At 48.4% G+C, this 21,072-nt stretch overlaps 1 protein-coding gene across 1 annotated transcript in view; it reads left to right on the top strand.

Annotated features, from left to right (window-relative positions):
* The window catches only part of triob (trio Rho guanine nucleotide exchange factor b), an 81,673-nt gene that overhangs the window by 18,584 nt on the left and 42,017 nt on the right, over positions 1–21,072 (top strand). The window contains exons 10-29 of the mRNA XM_067238884.1: positions 1,390–1,512; positions 2,207–2,398; positions 3,775–3,944; positions 4,755–4,929; positions 6,293–6,488; positions 7,192–7,358; positions 8,173–8,292; positions 11,932–12,123; positions 12,439–12,588; positions 13,588–13,702; positions 13,797–13,912; positions 15,273–15,395; positions 15,965–16,159; positions 16,279–16,394; positions 16,549–16,615; positions 16,906–17,015; positions 17,165–17,234; positions 17,832–17,921; positions 18,050–18,142; positions 18,259–18,370. Coding sequence (XP_067094985.1) covers positions 1,390–1,512; positions 2,207–2,398; positions 3,775–3,944; positions 4,755–4,929; positions 6,293–6,488; positions 7,192–7,358; positions 8,173–8,292; positions 11,932–12,123; positions 12,439–12,588; positions 13,588–13,702; positions 13,797–13,912; positions 15,273–15,395; positions 15,965–16,159; positions 16,279–16,394; positions 16,549–16,615; positions 16,906–17,015; positions 17,165–17,234; positions 17,832–17,921; positions 18,050–18,142; positions 18,259–18,370 — 2,692 coding nt within the window. The remainder of the gene's footprint in view (positions 1–1,389; positions 1,513–2,206; positions 2,399–3,774; positions 3,945–4,754; positions 4,930–6,292; positions 6,489–7,191; positions 7,359–8,172; positions 8,293–11,931; positions 12,124–12,438; positions 12,589–13,587; positions 13,703–13,796; positions 13,913–15,272; positions 15,396–15,964; positions 16,160–16,278; positions 16,395–16,548; positions 16,616–16,905; positions 17,016–17,164; positions 17,235–17,831; positions 17,922–18,049; positions 18,143–18,258; positions 18,371–21,072) is intronic.

Genomic DNA, 21,072 nt, shown 5'->3' with positions numbered 1-21,072 from the left:
ACAGTAAACACACACACAGTACACACACACAGTACACACACACACACAGTACACACAGTACACACACACAGTACAAACACACACACATGTACAGTGCACACGCACACACAGTACAAACACACACACATGTACAGTGCACACACACACATGTACAGTGCACACACACACATGTACAGTACACACATACATACACACACATACATACACACATACACTACACACACACATGTGCAGTACACACACACATACTATCTCTCTCTCTACCTCCTCTTCATGCTCTCTCTTTCTCTAACTCATCACTTTTCTATTTCACTCCCTCTCTCCCTCCCATCTCTCTCTCCCTCTCTTTCTCTCTACCTCTCTCTCTCCCTCTTTCTATCTTGCTCTCTCCCTCTCTCTCTCCCTCTTCCTGCAGGCTGCTCTCTCCCTCTTTCTCCCCCTCTCTTTCTCCCTCTCTTTCTCCCTCTCTTTCTCTCTCTCTTGTGCTCTCTCTCTCTCATTGCAGGCTGCTCTCTCTCTCCCTCTCTCTCGCTCTCTCTCCCCCTCTCTTTCTCCCTCTCTTTCTCCCTCTCTTTCTCTCTCTCTTGTGCTCTCTCTCTCTCACTGCAGGCTGCTCTGTCCCTCTCTCTCTCTCTCTCTCCCTCCCTCTCTCTCTCTCTCTCTCTCTCTCTCTCTCTCTCTCTCTCTCTCTCTCTCTCTCTCTCTCTCTCTCTCTCTCTCTCTCTCTCTCTCTCTCCCTCCCTCCCTCCCTCCCTCCCTCCCTCCCTCCCTCCCTCCCTCCCTCCCTCCCTCCCTCCCTCCCTCCCTCCCTCCCTCTCTCTCTCTCTCTCTCTCTCTCTCTCTCTCTCTCTCTCTCTCTCTCTCTCTCTCTCTCTCTCTCTCTCTCTCTCTCTCTCTCTCTCTCTCTCTCACTGCAGGCTGCTCTCTCCCTCTCTCTCACCTACTTCCACAGCCCTTTTCCTCTCGTTCTCCCTTCCCTCCTGCACCTCTCCTCAGCATCTTTTTCTGGGTTTCCATGGTGATCTTATTAGCTGCCACATGATGCTCCTGGGACGTGTGTCCCTCAGTGAAACCTCCTACCTCCTTCTCTGACAGGGAACCTTGAGACCACGGTCTTAAACCGCCTTCATCATCTCTCTCTGACTCTGTCGAGAACATAATAAGGGCATTCTGAATTATAGCGGTTCATCTCACCAAGGAATACGTTTGTGTAAATATCTAGGAAACAATTAATACTGTGCGTGTGTGTGTGTGTGTGTGCAAACTGAGCTTGAATACAGCTCCATCTAGTGGATGCAGTACTGTACTGTCCCTTAATTGTCTGTGCATGTGTTTGTGTGTGTGGCCATGTGTGTGTGTGTGTGTGCGTGCGTGCGTGTGTGCCTTCAGGTGCTGGACTGGATAGAGAACCACGGTGAGGCGTTCCTCAGTAAGCACACAGGAGTGGGGAAGTCTCTGCACAGGGCCCGCGCCCTGCAGAAGAGACACGAGGACTTTGAGGAGGTGGCCCAGGTGAGGGCTCCTGTCACCACTCTGCTCACAGGTTTACCCTGACTTCTGACCCTGACCAATTTCTACTGCTGGTAGACTCTCAATCAAATAGTCCCTGAGAACTAGTCTTTGAGTAGATCTATCATTGTAGAAGTTAGATGACAGGGTACAAAACTAGAGGTGGGTTGGAAAGGGTAGATAACTAAAGACAGTGTAGATACTTAGAGACAGTGTAGATACTTAGAGACAGGGTAGATACCTAGAGACAGGGTAGATATCCAGAGACAGGGTAGATACCTAGAGACAGGGTAGATATCCAGAGACAGGGTAGATACCTAGAGACAGGGTAGATATCCAGAGACAGGGTAGATACCTAGAGACAGGGTAGATATCCAGAGACAGGGTAGATACCTAAAGACAGGGTAGATACCTAGAGACAGGGTAGATATCCAGAGACAGGGTAGATATCCAGAGACAGGGTAGATACCTAGAGACAGGGTAGATACCTAGAGACAGGGTAGATATCCAGAGACAGGGTAGATATCCAGAGACAGGGTAGATATCCAGAGACGGTAGATACTTAGAGACAGGGTAGATACCTAAAGACAGGGTAGATACCTAGAGACAGGGTAGATATCTATGAACAGGGTAGATATCTACAGACAAGGTGTACAGTATGTCGAGGCGTCAGGCTAACGATGCCCCCCCCCGTCAGAACACCTACACCAACGCTGACAAGCTGCTGGAGGCGGCGGAGCAGCTGGCCCAGACGGGGGAGTGTGACCCGGAGGAGATCTACCAGGCCGCCCGCCAGCTGGAGGACCGCATCCAGGACTTTGTACGGCGCGTGGAGCAGAGGAAGATCCTGCTGGACATGTCCGTGGCCTTCCACACACACGTCAAGGAGGTAGGACACCCCTAGTGCACAGCCATCAGTGTGAGTGTGTTGTAGCGGGGTTTGCTCGTTTAAAGATAGAAATACTTAATTTAACAGAATGAAATGGTCTAACTTAAAGAAAGACAGAAATTGTACAGTCAATGATGACATCCTTACAAATCATAAACAGAGCTCACGCCTATGCCATGTCGAGGAGGAAAAAGCGTTAGCCATAGTTACATTTGATCAGGGGATGATCAATGAGGTTGAGGGCGGTTTGCGCCAAAGGTCCATTTGAAGAATCTGAAGTCAAAGCGCGGCTGCGCTGGGTCATGTGACTGAGTCTGCGGGATCTCAGTGAAGTCGCATTTAGAATTGCATTTTTGGTTCTTCTGTTGAAACGTCCAGTTAGCGTCGCGATCACAATAAAGTTGAATCTCAGGAGAAGCTTCTCCTGAGACCCGCTGGAGTCTGAGATTGATGGTCATCTTAGGGCTTTATACAGCTCAGAGTTCGAGGGAGGACCCGTCTGGGGTCAGATGTGGATTGGGGGAAGCTGGGTTCTCAACTCCCCCCTCTTTCCTTCACACCTACCAAAGGTGTGATCTGATCTCTGGCTGGCTCATAAGATTGTTCCAATATTGTTCTGGACATCTTGGTACAGTTACAAAATATAGTTGAATGATTGTTTTATTATGATAGCTTTGTGTAGATACCAAGAATGACGTGGTTATCTTTCAGGAAAAAGGAGTTGTTATTCGAATCAAGATTTCAGTGAACACAACATTAAAACAAAGTAACAAACATGACACAAATATCCCTCTCATAATTCTCCACCTTGTACTCTTGTGGTAAAGGTGAAGTCTCAAGAACTTTCCTCAAAAGTTCTGATCAAGGTATGTTCTTTGTTCAAATCGCCGCCGAAACGGATAGCAAATGGTCGCTGGAGATGTGTTGTCTCAAGCAGGCCCTTTGAAGCTTGCAAGCTAGCAGGAGGGCTGATTAGGTAGATTGGGGAGGTTCTCCCCCAATTCTATGGTTCCTTTGCATTGGCGTTCGGTGGGTAATCAGCATACTGAGGGTGTCACGAGGGCTGTTTAGGTTTGTCTGATGTGATTGAATCACTTTTCAGGTGTGGCAAGATGTTGGCTCCGTGTGGTCTTGCTGACCTCACTACAGCGTGTGTGTTTGTTTGGGAGACAAAGAGACAGAGAGAGACTTGAACTTCAAGTACTATATCCATCTAGTGGATGTGTGAGTGTGTGATGCACATCAGTGAGGAAGGAACCCCCGCCCCCATTCTGAGGCCCAGACCAGGTCTTGTCCCTCCCTCTCTACCTCCCTCCCTCTGACGTGCTAACACGGCCCTCTGTGATTGGCTGGGGTCGGCTGTCTGTCTCCCGCAGCTGTGGACGTGGTTGGAGGAGCTGCAGAAGGAGCTTCTGGATGACGTGTATGCTGAGGCGGTGGAGGCGGTGCAGGAGCTGATCAAGCGCTTCAGCCAGCAGCAGCAGACCACCCTGCAGGCCACCGTTAACGTCATCAAGGAGGGAGAGGACCTCATCCAGCAGCTCAGGTAACACCTACAGCCAGGTAACACCTGCAGCCAGGTAACACCTGCAGCCAGGTAACACCTACAGCCAGGTAACACCTGCACTTCAGGTAACACCTGCAGCCAGGTAACACCTACAGCCAGGTAACACCTGCAGCCAGGTAACACCTGCAGCCAGGTAACACCTACAGCCAGGTAACACCTGCACTTCAGGTAACACCTGCAGCCAGGTAGTCAGGTGGCTGAGCGGTGGCTGAGCGGTTAGGGAGTCGGGCTAGTAATCCGAAGGTTGCCAGTTCGATTCCCGGTCATGCCAACTGACATTGTGTCCTTGGGCAAGGCACTTCACCCTACTTGCCTCGGGGGAATGTCCCTGTACTTACTGTAAGTCGCTCTGGATAAGAGCGTCTGCTAAATGACTAAATGTAAAGGTAACACCTGCAGCCAGGTAACACCTACAGCCAGGTAACTCCTGCACTTCAGGTAACACCTGCAGCCAGGTATAACCTGCAGCCAGGTAACACCTACACTTCAGGTAACACCTGCAGCCAGGTAACACCTACAGCCAGGTAACACCTGCAGCCAGGTAACACCTACAGCCAGGTAACACCTGCAGCTCAGGTAACACCTGCAGCTCAGGTAACACCTGCAGCTAGGTAACACCTGCAGCTCAGGTAACACCTGCAGCTAGGTAACACCTGCAGCTCAGGTAACACCTGCAGCCAGGTGTTTATATGCACTATGAAGAAGAACACTTTCTACATGCACGATTTACACATCACGGTGCTTGAAAAGTGTGAATCCGACCACCCCGCTGTCCCCGTCTGCCTCCAGGGACTCGGCCGTCTCCAGCAACAAGACGCCCCACAACAGCTCCATGGCCCACATCGAGACGGTGCTGGCCCAGCTGGACGAGGCGCAGGGCCAGATGGAGGAGCTGTTCCAGGAGAGGAAGATCAAGCTGGAGCTCTTCCTGCAGTTGCGCATCTTCGAGAGGGACGCCATCGACGTGAGTGTGCTGGCTGGGCAAAATTGGAGTTTCTACTGCGAGATGTGTGCAGTGTGTGTGTGCAGTGTGTGTGTGTGTGTGCAGTGTGTGTGTGCAATGTGTATGTGCAGTGTGTATGTGTGCAGTGTGTATGTGTGCAGTGTGTATGTGTGCAGTGTGTATGTGTGCAGTGTGTCGGGTGTGTGCAGTGTGTATGTGTGCAGTGTGTATGTGTGCAGTGTGTCGGGTGTGTGCAGTGTGTATGTGTGCAGTGTGTATGTGTGCAGTGTGTATGTGTGCATTGTGTCGGGTGTGTGCAGTGTGTGTGTGTGCAGTGTGTATGTGTGCAGTGTGTATGTGTGCAGTGTGTCGGGTGTGTGCAGTGTGTATGTGTGCAGTGTGTATGTGTGCAGTGTGTCGGGTGTGTGCAGTGTGTATGTGTGCAGTGTGTATGTGTGCAGTGTGTATGTGTGCAGTGTGTCGGGTGTGTGGAGTGTGTATGTGTGCAGTGTGTATGTGTGCAGTGTGTATGTGTGCAGTGTGTCGGGTGTGTGCAGTGTGTGTGTGTGCAGTGTGTATGTGTGCAGTGTGTATGTGTGCAGTGTGTATGTTTGCAGTGTGTCGGATGTGTGCAGTGTGTGCAGTGTGTACTGTACTGGTAAAATGGGTCCAAACTTTTGACTGGTACTGTATGTGGGGTGAATGGGTGTGGCACATTGTCATGTGTATGCACAGTGGTTTTGCGCTGCAGAGCATGGGCAGCGGCAGGGTATGGCTTGGTTGGGCTGTAAAATTACCAAGCAGAATAAGAAAATTACAGAGCAGGATGAGCCAACTCATTCCGTTTTCATGTAGCCCTTTTGAACATCACGCTCTCCTGACTGACGTTGATTTGAGCCCCACGACTGTATGGATTTGCCCAGCGTAGTTTAGCCCCCAAAATAGGTGTGTTTCTCTGTGTTTGTTATCTTGTGATAGCCGTTAACTTAATGTGTTGGCGTCAGAGACAGAACTACATCTGCTGCTAGCCATTAGCTTAGTTAGCATCAGGAGACTTAGCTTGATCTCCTGCTAGATGTTAGCTTATGTTGTTAGCATCACAGACTCCATTTCCTGCTAGCCTTTAGTTGAGCTGGTTGGCATCTCTGCTCACAGAGTGGCCTACAGCCTGGGGGTGTGTGAAGCTGCACAGGAAATGAGCTGGCAACACAGAGGAGATTCTGAACAGAGACTGAGACCAGGTCATACTTCTACAATGGCTTCTCCACCACTAACTTTACCGTTCAGGGTTTTTGACATTTCGTATTTTAGCGTGCGTGCAGACACAGAAGGACGCCGTGCAGACTGCTCCAGCGACCCTACCCTGCCCTCTCTCTCCCTCCAGATCATCTCAGACCTGGAGTCGTGGAACGAGGACCTGGCAGGCCAGAGGGGTGAGCTGGACACGGAGGACCTGGCCCTGGCAGAGCAGAGGCTGCAGCACCACGCTGACAAGGCCCTGACCATGACCAACCTGGCCTTCGACGTGGTGCACCAGGGCCAGGAGCTGCAGCAGTACGTCACCGAGGTGCAGGCCACTGGTGAGGGTTGACACGCTGTGCGTCTGTGAGTGTGAGTGGGGGGGGGGGGGTGGAGGGGGGGAGTGTGTAGCTGTGTACTGCACCCTGGTGAAGGTCTATAAGCTCTGTGAAGAGATAAGTCAGGGTGTGTGTGTGTGTGTGTGGAGCTTGGTAAGCTCACAGCAGGAGTCGCTTGCCAGACAAACAGATTTGACTTTGTAATCCTATAGACTCATGTTTTTTGGGATAAACCCAGTACACTGTGGACACATACACAACCACACATATACAGTACACACACACACACGCACTCACAGCCACACATCTACAGTACACACACACATTCGACAGGCAAGCTTCCAGCTCTCAGGACAGATCTAGCTTCATTTGGGGCTGTAGAGAGCTGTGGGTCAGACCATGCCGTTGTGGACCAACGGAGTGAAATGTAAGTAGACAAAGAAGAGAGACAGGCCCAGCCAGCTCTTTCTGCTCTCGCTGTCTGGTCCTGGGCCTGGTCCTGGGCCTGGTCCTGGGCCTGGTCCTGGGCCTGGTCCTGGGCCTGGTCCTGGGCCTGGTCCTGGGCCTGGACCTGGGCCTGGTCCTGGGCCTGGTCTTGGGCCTGGACCTGGGCCTAGGTTAGGATGCCATACCTGTGGCAGTGTTGTACCTGCAGATGTGTGACAGGTGTGTGTTGCTGCAGGTGTATGACAGGTGTGTGTTGCAGGTGTGGAGCTCCTGTGTGACAGGGATGTGGACATGGCCACGCGTGTTCAGGACCTGCTGGACTTCCTGCATGAGAAGCAGCAGGAGCTGGACCAGGCGGCCGAGCAGCACCGCCGCCACCTGGAGCAGTGTGTGCAGCTACGCCACCTGCAGGCCGAGGTCAAACAGGTACGCACACACACAGTCGCATGCACACACAGAAACTCACAGTCGCATGCACACACAGACACACTCACACATGCATGCACTGGCACGTGTGTGCACAGCTGCTCCCCTAGCGCTTCCCGTTCTGATCAGGCCTGGGACGTAGCTTAGCATGTAGTTTAGCATGTAGCTTAGCATGTAGCTTAGCATGTAGCTTAGCATGTAACTTAGCATGTAGCTTATGACGTCGCTTAGCATGTAGCTTACGACGTCGCTTAGCATGTAGCTTAGCATGTAGCTTAGGACGTAGCTTGGCACAGATTCAGGTCTCCTGTTAGGCTGCCCCTGTTGCATTGCATGCTGGGAAGTGGCCCAGCCACACTGAGAGCATGGCAGGATTTAGGCCGAGTCAGAAGTAGGGCAGCATCATCAGATAGACATCTGTTTATTTAGCTTACTATTTATTTATTTATTTGTTTACTAGGCTTTTATGGAGAGCCACAGATGACCCATGTTCTGCATAGTGGGGCGTGTGTGCTGGTGGTTATGCCTGTATGTGTGTGTGTGTGAGACAGGGTGATCATACAAAGTTTGCATTACAAACGCACACAAACACACGTAGCTACAGTTTTTGAGTGGTTATGAGATTACTCAACTGAAACTGTAACCTTCTGATCTAAAAATGGCTGTGTGTGTGCATGCGTGTGCATACATGTGTGTGTGTGTATGTGGCTGCATGTGGCTGTGTGTGTATGTGGCTGTGTGTGTGTGTATGTGGCTGTGTGTGTGTGTGTATGTGGCTATGTGTGTGTGTGTGTGTGTGTGTGTGTGTGTGTAGGTGCTGGGGTGGATTCGTAACGGGGAGTCCATGCTAAACGCTGGGTTGATTACAGCCAGCTCCCTACAAGAGGCAGAGCAACTCCAGAAGGAACACGAGCAGTTTCAACATGCCATAGAGGTACGTCTCTCCTCTACCTCCCCCTCTCTGCCCATTCTCTTCCTCTCCTCTACCACCCCCTCTCTGCCCATTCTCTTCCTCTCCTCTCCTCTACCTCCCCCTCTCTGCCCATTCTCTTCCCCTCCTCTCCTCTACCTCCCCCTCTCTGCCCATTCTCTTCCTCTCCTCTCCACTATGTGCAGACATTATTGGGTGTGCTTTGCCTTCGGCAAGGGCACAACCTTTGTTCTCTCACATATATATTATTATTGGGTGTGCTTTGCATTCGGCAAGGGCACAACCTTTGTTCTCTCACATATATATTATTATTGGGTGTGCTCAAGCCTTCGGCGAGAGCACAACCTTTGTTCTCTCACATATATATTATTATTATTATTTTTATTTTTATTTCTTTTTGCCCCCCTAAAACTCAGTAAATACTTGGCCTACATAGACAACGTAGGTGTCAAAAGTTTCGTCTTGGTAGCGATTGAGTTGCTTCTATTGGAATTTACGTTCCGTTGCATGGTTTAAGCGTAAGTTAAGTTTTTGTGGCGAAAAGTGAAGCTAACGGTGGCTAATTTGCTAGCCACAGTCACTGACGTTACTAACGTCACTGCGTCACGAAAACACGCGTGACTACCTTTGCCAGAACATTCGTTTCACATCTGTTAACTTGGGGGATAGCTAGGCTAACTATAGCTTTACTGCAAGGCAGCTGCAGAAACGCCACAAGAAAAGAGGCCAGGGTGATAACTATTTACTCATTTTACTTTGTGATATGACACACAATTGTGATGTGTAATGTACAATATAAGCTGATATTATTAAGGAAGTACATCTACTTTCGGAAACAGTAGTCTACTATTTCACTGAAGTATTAGCATCATGACATTAGCCTGTGTTTCCCGGGCAACACATACTACAGTGGTCTATGATGTAGCGTTATCTGTTTTCAATCGTTAAAATAAACATTCCTCACATATACATTTTCGTTGTAGGATTTATTCTGACATTAGAAAACGATTTGTTGGTGAAATTACCATTACCTGTGGTTTCAAACCAGTGTAGCTCACTGCAACGCTGTAGCTTACGCGAGACACACTACAAAAACATCTAGCTACAGTACACAGCTGTTTAGGAAGTCAAACGGCAACAGAAAATGTTCGGCACTCCCCTTACTTAAATCAAAAGTCTATCTAACTACTAACCTGAACTTCATTGCCACAGCTTAAACGTTGTCAATCTGTTCATGAAAATAATTAATTTCAGCCTAAACCGTACAACGGAACGTTAAATCCAATTCAACCAACGCAATCGCTACCAAGACGAACACAGCAGTAGTCTAGTACTGTACCGTAGTAGTACAATTTACCGGGGCAGCTTCTCCACACAGGGCTATATCGCATTTTGCGTTGTTACTGACAATGATCGCTACCAGTGAGCTTTTTATGAATGAGCAATTTTCCACTAAATAAATGTCAAGCTTATTTACGTTTTGGGGGGCATATTTTCAGTTAGCAGATGGTACCGTTTGAATCGCGATTCCATCTTCTACTGCCGGGTAACGTCGTAGAATAATCTTCAAAGGGGTTGTTTATTCATGAATGAATGCAATATGAGTAGGCTAAATGCCTGAAAATATCATGAGAAGGGAAAAACTTAAAATGACGTTTAAATCATAGAGATTAGGTCAATTTTTACACCGGTCTGCACTAATGTCACGAAAACACGCGTGACTACCTTTGGCAGAACATTCGTTTCGCATCTGTTAACTTGGGGGATAGCTAGGCTAACTATAGCTTTACTGCAAGGCAGCTGCAGAAACGCCACAAGAAAAGAGGCCAGGGTGATAACTATTTACTCATTTTACTTTGTGATATGACACACAATTGTGATGTGTAATGTACAATATAAGCTGATATTATTAAGGAAGTACATCTACTTTCGGAAACAGTAGTCTACTATTTCACTGAAGTATTAGCATCATGACATTAGCCTGTGTTGCCCGGGCAACACATACTACAGTGGTCTATGATGTATCTGTTTTCAATCGTTAAAATAAACATTCCTCACATATACATTTTCGTTATATGATTTATTCTGACATTAGTAAACGATTTGTTGGTGAAATTACCATTACCTGTGGTTTCAAACCAGTGTAGCTCACTGCAACGCTGTAGCCTACTGTACCCGAGACACTAGTGTGAGTAGCTAACAACAACTCCTCAGCTGTTCAAGTCAAACGGTGACAGAACATGTTCGGCACTCCCCTTACTCAAAAGTCTTTCAATAGTTGAAACAATCTGACTACTAACCTGAACTTCATTGCCACAGCCTAAACTTTGTCAATCTGTTCAAGAAAATAATTAATTTCAGCCTAAACCGTACAACGGAACGTTAAATCGAATTCAATCAACGCAATCGCTACCAAGACGAACACAGCAGTAGTCTAGTACTGTACTGTAGTAGTAGAATTTACCGGGGCAGCTTCTCCACACAGGGCTATATCGCATTTTGCGTTGTTACTGACAATGATCGCTACCAGTGAGCTTTTTATGAATGAGCGATTTTCCACTAAATAAATGTCAAGCTTATTTACGTTTTTGGGGGCATATTTTCAGTTAGCAGATGGTACTGTTTGAATCGCGATTCTATCTTCTGCCGGTAAAGTCGTAGAATAATCTTCAAAGGGGGTTCTTTATTAATGAATGAATGCAATATGAGTAGGCGAAATGCCTGAAAATATCATGAGAAGGGAAAAACTTAAGATGACGTTTAAGTCATAGAGATTAGGTAAATTTTTACACCGGTCTGCCAAATTTATTCGTTTTGATTCAACGTTGAGGCTGCCTCTTGCAGGGGAAATGAGAAGACATCTATTTCATTCTACACTTCACTCGTATTTTCAGTTGTAAATGAGCAGCAAAAAAAAAAATGCTTTTAAATCTAATCTTTATAAATAATAAGTATGTATTTTTATATAAAATATACAGAAATATCAGTTGTAAAAATGTCATCAGTTTATAGTTGTGAGAGGTATTAACACAGCTTAATGCAGGCCCCTCCATGACCCAGTTCTACAGGTGGCTGATCTGAGGGTGTGTGTGTCCCTTCTCGTTTCACCTTGCTGTGGCAGAGTTACTGATGAGTAGATCAAATCTCTCTTGGTAGCACTCTGGCTCCTGCTGATAGCACTTCCATACATCCTCTCACACTGTTCCTCATGCGTTTCCATTTCATTCATTTAGCAGATGTTTTTATTTCTGTAAGTACAGCAGATGATCAGGGAGCAGCAGCGCACAGTTTAAACAGGGTTTGAGCCAAACACAAGAAGAGTCTGTACTGCCTCTATTCATCCATCCACCCCCCATTCATCCATCCATCACCCATCCATCCATCGTCTATTCATCCATGCACCCCCCATTCATCCATCCCCCATCCATCCCCCATCCATCCACCCATCCATCCACCCCCATTCATCCATCCATCCATCCCCCATCCATCCACCACCATCCATTCATCCATCCACCCCCCATCCATCCACCCACTCACCCCTCCCTCCATCACCTCCCTCCCGTACCTCACATCCCTCACCTCCCTCCCTCCACCTTCCTGATGTGACGCTGCTGTGGTGCTCCGTGTGCTCTGCCCCTGCAGAAGACCCACCAGAGCGCCCTACAGGTGCAGCAGAAGGCCGAGGCCCTGCTCCAGGCCAGCCACCACCACATGGAGCTGATCAGGGACTGTGCCGAGAAGGTGGCCGACCACTGGCAGCAGCTCATGCTGAAGATGGAGGACAGGCTCAAGCTGGTCAACGCCTCCGTGGCCTTCTACAAGACTTCGGAGCAGGTGTGTGTGCATGTGTGAGTGTGTGTGTCAGTGTGTGTGTGTGTGGAGATCAGGTGTTGCATTGTTGGAGTAGCAGTCTTCTGTGTGTGTGGATATCAGGTGTTGCATTGTGGGATTACTAGTCATTTGTGTGTGTGTTCCAGGTGTTGCATTGTGGGATTAGTAGTCCTCTGTTTGTGTGCCAGGTGTTGCATTGTGGGATTAGTAGTCCTTTGTGTGTGTGTTCCAGGTGTTGCATTGTGGGATTAGTAGTCCTCTGTTTGAGTGCCAGGTGTTGCATTGTGGGATTAGTAGTCCTCTGTGTGTGTGTTCCAGGTTTGCAGTGTGCTGGAGAGCCTTGAGCAGGAGTACAAGCGAGAGGAGGACTGGTGTGGGGGCGCCGACAAGCTGGGGCCTAACAGTGACTCAGACCACGTCACCCCTATGATCAGCAAACACCTGGAGCAGAAGGAGGCCTTCCTGAAGGTAACACACTACACACTCTACACACTCTGCACACGCTGCACACACTGCACACAGTACACACTCTACACACTCTACACACAGTACACACTCTACACACTCTACACACTCTACACACACTGCACACACTGCACACTCTACACACACTACACACACTGCACACACTACACACACTACACACTCTACACACACTACACACACTGCACACACTGCACACAGTACACACTCTACACACTCTACACACACTGCACACTCTACACACACTACACACACTGCACACACTACACACTCTACACACACTACACACACTGCACACACTACACACACTGCACCCACACTGCACACTCTACACACACTACACACACTACACACTCTACACCGAATACACACACTGCACACACTACACACACTGCACCCACACTGCACACTCTACACACACTACACACACTACACACTCTACACAGAATACACACACTGCACACTCTACACACACTACACACACTGCAAATCAAATCAAATGTATTTGTATAGCCCTTTTTACACGCAAGCATGTCACATAGGGCTTCACATACGCCCATAGAAACTGCCCCTCAACCAACCTAAACCCTCAGGGAAGACAAGGAAAACTCCCCGAAAAACTCACTACAGGAGAAAAAATTGAAGAACTGCACACACTACACACTGTACACACACTACACACACACTGCACACTCTACACACTGCACACTCTACACACACACTACACACACTCTACACACTCTGCACACACACACAATACAAGCTCTGCCACACATTATACACGCACTACACATACAGTAGGCTACCAGTCAAAAGTTTGGACACATGGGAAAATGTGTCCAAACTTTTGACTGGTACTGTACATTACACACTGCACACTGCGCGCACACACTTAACACAATGTACACAAACTTTACACAGCAGGTGGTTTGATCTCTGACTTGAACATGTGTGTGTGTGTGTGTGTAACTTTCTCTCCCCCAGGCGTGCACCTTAGCCAGACGGAACGCCGACGTCTTCCTGAAGTACCTGCACAGGAACAGCGTCAACATGCCAGGCATGCTGGCCCACGTCAAGGCGCCTGAGACACAGGTCAAAAGTAAGCTCCGCCTCCTTGACCCCTGACCTCCTCTGCTGTACCGCCCTTGTGTGTTCTGCCCAGCCACTGTGTTGTGTGTTGCGTGTTCTGTCAGACATCTTGAACGAGCTGCTGCAGAGGGAGAACCGGGTTCTGCACTTCTGGACCCTGAGGAAGCGCCGGCTGGACCAGTGCCAGCAGTACGTGGTGTTCGAGCGCAGCGCCAAGCAGGTACTGGGGACCTCCAGCCTCCAAATCTGATTGGTTGACAGTCGTGGAATACTAGCAGTGGATCCTTCACGCTAAGGGAGTCAATTTCATGCCAAATCCACAGCCTCTCTTGGGAGAGGTCCCAGTCCCACATACGGGGAGCTTCGAGCCTCTCGGATTTGCAGTCAAACTCTCTAACCACTGAGCTGCACTGTACATCCTCATCACTCTAACCTGTTGATTGGGTATGTAGCCTCAATGCAACGTGTTGAAAATACTGCCTGCTCCCTCATGTGGTTGTGCCAGGGGACTGCACTGCCTGCTCCCTCGTGTGGTCGTGCTGGGGTACTGCAGTACAATTTGAAGAAGGAGTAACAAAGTAACTCAATTAATAACGGATTTCCCTGTAATTTTGCAAAGTGTAGAGGCAATTAGAGTAGTACAGTTCAACAAGTAACAATCAATACAGGATCGAATTTAAAAGAATGTAAAAAGCACATAGTAAAATACAGTACTAATGAATAATGTATGGAAATATGGTCCATGTATGTGTAGGGGGTCACATATTGGCCAAACAACCAAAACTAAATCCCCTATGGTTTAAAGGAATATGGGAAACTGAACAGTGTATTAACATAAAACAAATTATGCCAATAACAATAGAATTACAGTTATTTGACTCTTTGGGTTAAATCAGGGCAAGCATGGTCAAAGTAAGGTTAAAATGAAATAAACATTTAATAACATTGCAAATGAATGAAATCAATTACAAAGCAAACATGTTACAAAATGGTTAACTCTTACCTACGCTACCATGATTATTGATAGAAAGCAAGAGGTGAGCAAGAAGAATGAGTACAAGGACAAGCCAGAGCTGAGGAGAAGGTCTCAGGAGATCAAGAATCCACATAACAATGCTTCACATTTCCCTTTATACACAAGAACAACCAATCAGACCACTTACATTTAGTCATTTAGCAGACGCTCTTATCCAGAGCGACTTACAGTAAGTACAGGGACATTCCCCCGAGGCAAGTAGGGTGAAGTGCCTTGCCCAAGGACACAACGTCAGATGGCATGACCGGGAATCGAACTGGCAACCTTAAGATTACTAGCCCGATTCCCTAACCACTCAGCCACCTGACTCCCTCACTTCTTGACCCTTACTTATCAACATATGACTAGCAATGCACAGTAAGTAACACAATGAGGTGTGAGACCCATCAAGCAGAGACTCTGTCCAGCAACTCCAGATTTGAGCATATGAGGTGGGGGCAGGTTGACACCCAGCCTTCCATGTGTCCTGTGTATGTAGACACACCTTGCGTGTGTGTTGGTGTGTCAGGGTGCTGTGTGTTAACCCTGTCTCTCCCACTCACAGGCGCTGGAGTGGCTGCATGATGCTGGCGAGTTCTACCTGTCCACACACACCTCCACGGGCTCCAGCCTCCACCACACCCAGGAGCTGCTGAAGGAGCACCAGGACTTCCAGATCACCGCCAAGGTCAGGGTCTAAACCAGATCACCGCCAAGGTCAGGGTCTAAACCAGATCACCACCAAGGTCAGGATCTAAACCAGATCACCGTCAAGGTCAGGGTCTAAACCAGATCACCACCAAGGTCAGGATCTAAACCAGATCACCGCCAAGGTCAGGATCTAAACCAGATCACCGCCAAGGTCAGGATCTAAACCAGATCATCGCCAAGGTCAGGATCTAAACCAGATCACCACCAAGGTCAGGGTCTAAACCAGATCTCTGCCAAGGTCAGGGTCTAAACCAGATCACCGCCAAGGTCAGGATCTAAACCAGATCACCGCCAAGGTCAGGATCTAAACTAGATCTCTGCTAAAGTCAGGATCTAAACCAGATCTTTGCCAAGGTCAGGATCTAAACCAGATCTCCGCCAAAGTCAGGATCTAAACCAGATCTTTGCCAAGGTCAGGATCTAAACCAGATCCCCGCCAAGGTCTGGAGGTCCTTACTGGAACTAGACTTGTACATTTCAGCCTTATCTGCCCCTTTATAGATATATAAAACCAATAATAAAGAGAAAAGTCTGTCTCACCAACAGCAAACCAAAGAGCGGGTGAAGTTGTTGATCCAGCTGGCAGAGAGCTTCTGCGAGAAGGGCCACGCCCACGCTCAGGAGATCAAGAAATGGGTGGCGTCCGTCGACAAGCGCTACCGAGACTTCTCCCTGCGCATGGACAAGTACCGCTCGTGTCTGGAGAAAACGCTGGGCATCTCGTCTGACTCCAACAAGACTGTGAGTATCAGGAGATAACTACAGAATGTTCTAGTCTTCCAGTAGAGAGGTGGCACACAACCGCACAATGGCTGCCCCCTCAGTGCCCCCTAATGGCCGCTGGGTTTTCTGTCCTGTAGAGTAAAGACCTGCAACTGGACATCATACCGGCCAGCGCGCCAGAGTTAGAGGTCAAACTGAGGGATGCCGCCCACGAACTGAACGAGGAGAAGAGGAAGTCTGCTCGCAGGAAAGAGTATGTATTTACTAGTATGATCTATATTTGCTGAAAGTAAAAAGTATGTATTTACTGTACTATTAGGTCATAGTATGTATTTCCTGAACATGTAAGGCGTTCATACTCAGTGGAAGGCTGTTACTGTGTCCGTCTTACGTTGCTGCTTTCGCAGGTTCATAATGGCAGAGCTTCTCCAGACAGAGAAGGCGTACGTCAGAGACCTGAGGGAATGCACAGATGTAAGTACCACACTGATGACCTATCAATCCAGGGATATTAGCATTGAATCACTTCAAATTTCTATTTACAAACTACCTTACAGCCTGCCTCCTGCAGCCTTCAGACTTAAACCAGAGCAACCTTGTAGCCAGACGACTTTAAACTCAATAAATATGTTTGTCTGTTTCACTAAAACCTTTCAGTGGCGTGTTTTTGGTCAATTTCATTCCGTTTATTTGCCAAGTTGTGAATTTAATCTAATCCGTAATCCCAGCTGTCCTGAGTGTGCTGTTCGGTTGTGTTTTACCAGACGTACCTGTGGGAGATGAGCAGCGGCGTGGAGGACGTCCCTCCTGGAATCGTCAACAAAGAACACATCATCTTCGGCAACATGCAGGATCTCGACGAGTTCCACCACAAGTACGTCCTCCTTACTCACGACCTTGTCCGAGAGGAAGAGGGCCGCTTCCACTTCCTTATCGGCTGTTCTGCTTGTTTGATCATCACGTTGTACACCTTTGTTGTCCTTCCAAGCACAGTGAGTGTGGATGATGTTGCTCTCTTTGCAGCATCTTCCTGAAGGAGTTGGAGAAGTACGAACAGCTGCCTGAGGATGTCGGCCATTGTTTCGTCACCTGGGTGAGCTTGTCTCTGCAGAGGATGCATAAGGTTTGCTGGGGAGAACTGTGACAGAGGGCATACAAGGTGGCAGCCATGATGAGAGGAGGAGAGGAGGGGATAGAGGGTAGAGGAGGGCTTAGACGAGGGGATAGAGGGTAGAGGAGGGCTTAGACGAGGGGATAGAGGGTAGAGGAGGGCTTAGAGGAGGGGATAGAGGGTAGAGGAGGGCTTAGAGGAGGGCTTAGAGGGTAGAGGAGGGCTTAGAGGAGGGGATAGAGGGTAGAGGAGGGCTTAGAGGAGGGGATAGAGGGTAGAGGAGGGCTTAGAGGAGGGGATAGAGGGTAGAGGAGGGCTTAGAGGAGGGGATAGAGGGTAGAGGAGGGCTTAGAGGAGGGGATAGAGGGTAGAGGAGGGCTTAGAGGAGGTGAGAACCACGCTAGATGATCGTGGAGGTGAGTGTGGGGGTGAGAGTGGGGGTGAGAGTGGGGGTGAGAGCCATGCCAGAAGATAGAGGAGAATACAGCCATGTTTGTTGATGAAGCTGGAGTGTATTCAGCCCAGTGAGAAACAGAGAGGCCTGTAAACTCATGATATACTGTGTGTGTCATACTCCAGGCTGATAAGTTCCAGATGTATGTGAACTACTGCAAGAACAAGCCAGACTCAACACAACTCATCCTGGAACATGCAGGATCCTACTTTGATGTAAGATGCAAATAATCTTTTTTTTATTCTAATTTGATCTGGGATCCTTTGAAGAGCAGATCACATTGGTTAAAGCTGTTGACCATGACCAACATGGCAAGACTAATATGCTGTTGTTTATTTTTCAGGAAATTCAACAGAGACACAGATTGGCCAACTCCATCTCCTCGTACCTCATCAAACCAGTGCAGAGAATAACCAAGTACCAGCTTCTATTAAAGGTTTGCACAACACTCTTCCCATATACACTACTCAGTCCAGCCTTTCATATAAGAATAGAGAGATAGTGAGTGTGTGTGTGTGTGTGTGACGTGTGTGTGTGTGTGATGTTCTGCAGGAGCTTCTGACATGCTGTGAAGAGGGGAAGGGAGAGATCAAGGACGGGCTGGAGGTGATGCTGAGTGTCCCAAAGAGAGCTAACGACGCCATGCACCTCAGCATGATGGAAGGTGGGTGTCACTGCACGACTGATACAGGAACACAGCGCTGGTCCTACCCAGGTTGGGAGTACACTACCATACCCGTGATAGGCTGGGAGTACACTACCATACCCATGATAGGCTGGGAGTACACTACCATACCCATGATAGGCTGGGAGTAAACTACCTACCCATGATAGGCTGGGAGTACACTACCATACCCATGATAGGCTGGGAGTAAACTATCATACCCATGATAGGCTGGGAGTAAACTACCATACCCATGATAGGCTGGGAGTACACTACCTACCCATGATAGGCTGGGAGTACACTACCATACCCATGATAGGCTGGGAGTACACTACCTACCCATGATAGGCTGGGAGTACACTACCATACCCATGATAGGCTGGGAGTACACTAGCTACCCATGATAGGCTGGGAGTACACTACTTACCCATGATAGGCTGGGAGTACACTACCTACCCATGATAGGCTGGGAGTACACTACTTACCCATGATAGGCTGGGAGTAAACTATCATACCCATGATAGGCTGGGAGTAAACTACCTACCCATGATAGGCTGGGAGTACACTACCATACCCATGATAGGCTGGGAGTACACTACCTACCCATGATAGGCTGGGAGTACACTACTTACCCATGATAGGCTGGGAGTACACTACCTACCCATGATAGGCTGGGAGTACACTACCATACCCATGATAGGCTGGGAGTACACTACCTACCCATGATAGGCTGGGAGTACACTACTTACCCATGATAGGCTGGGAGTACACTACCATACCTATGATAGGCTGGGAGTAAACTATCATACCCATGATAGGCTGGGAGTAAACTACCATACCCATGATAGGCTGGGAGTACACTACCTACCCATGATAGGCTGGGAGTACACTACCATACCCATGATAGGCTGGGAGTACACTACCTACCCATGATAGGCTGGGAGTACACTACTTACCCATGATAGGCTGGGAGTACACTACCATACCCATGATAGGCTGGGAGTAAACTACCATACCCATGATAGGCTGGGAGTACACTACCTACCCATGATAGGCTGGGAGTACACTACCATACCCATGATAGGCTGGGAGTAAACTACTTACCCATGATAGGCTGGGAGTACACTACCATACCCATGATAGGCTGGGAGTACACTACCATACCCATGATAGGCTGGGAGTACACTACCATACCCATGATAGGCTGGGAGTACACTACCATACCCATGATAGGCTGGGAGTAAACTACTTACCCATGATAGGCTGGGAGTACACTACTTACCCATGATAGGCTGGGAGTACACTACCTACCCAGGCTGGCAGTACAGCGCTGGTCCTACCCAGGCTGGGAATACAAGTGACACTAGAGTGGAAAATGTGTGTTGTCTGTACTGTGTTGGGCAGGGGTCACTAATTGGCTGACCGCGGTCCGGGTCCGGACCCAGGCGGTTCCCTATCCGGACCCGGACCTATAACCGATATATTATTATGGAATTAATTCATTTTGACGGAACGTTTCCATTTTAACCGGCACATCTTTTTGTTCCAACTAAATGTGGTTTCTATCTTACTTGTCCAATAGTCCAATCAGGAGCTTTAATAACTGTAATCACCATGACAACTCACTCACTGAAAGTTGGTTGCAACCTCTGGGTCAGGTTGTGTGTGTCATTCGCAACAACGCGGGCTAATCGATTTGTTAACAGTACCTGTTTCTTCCTTAGCGAAAAACATGGCGTGCTCTAAACCCGGCGAAAATCCAAATCCAAAAATATCTAATTTCAGACAAGTATGCATTTGTGCTGCCGGTGGGGCGCACAAAACTGATGTGTTTAATGAGACGGTTGCCCTTGTCAATAGTGGTAGCTAATGTGAAACTTCACTATCATGGCCGTGGGAACTAGGAGTGCTGTAGCAGCCCCTGACAGCACGAGAATTTCACCCCCGCGGCCCAGCCCCGCAGTAGCGGACTGGCCATCGGGAGCACCGGGAGAAGAATAACAATGGAAAACCAGGCTAAGAAACGTAAGGGTGGGGCTGAAACATTAAGAGACAAAAAGAAATCACCTTCACTAGACAAGGTTTTACCAATTGAAAAACGGCTATGTTCATTTTACATAAAGTTAAAAAAAACTACTTTGTGCTCAAATAAAGGCAAAAAAAAATGGTCTTGCGTGCTACGCGCGCTCGCATTAAGTATCCTAGCGTTCTCACGAACTAGCATCACATCAAACAGAATGTGCATGACCTATTTTTACTCCCAGTCCATCCCTACCGCCCCGCAACATTAAGAACCCCCCCCCCCCAGCAGCACCCCCCTGATTAAATATCCTATGTTCCCGCGGCTATGGTCACTATGACACAAAGCATGGACACTTTGAACAAAATTACCCCCAGAACTCTGAGGTAAGGACCAGAAAAACCATAATTGTTCCGGACCCTGGACTGAATGGAAATTTGGTTAGTGGACCTTTTGGGTTTCTAATTGAGTACCCCTGGTGTAGGGTTTAACAAGCCTGGAATGTAATGCAGTCCTTTAAGTAAACACTTTTATCCAAAGCGACGTATGGGGATAATTCAAACCTGACGATGCTTATCCAGCAGTCAAATGCTTTAACCACTGAGCTGTCCACATCACCGTGCTCCGTCTGTGCTGTGCGGAATGTCCACATCACTGTGCTCCGTCTGTGCTGTGCGGAATG

Source organism: Osmerus mordax, chromosome 6, assembly GCF_038355195.1.
Source record: "Osmerus mordax isolate fOsmMor3 chromosome 6, fOsmMor3.pri, whole genome shotgun sequence".
NCBI classification, from domain to species: Eukaryota; Metazoa; Chordata; class Actinopteri; order Osmeriformes; family Osmeridae; genus Osmerus; species Osmerus mordax.
The sequence above is the reverse complement of the archived record's forward strand: the minus strand, read 5'-3'. Positions and strand labels throughout refer to the sequence as shown.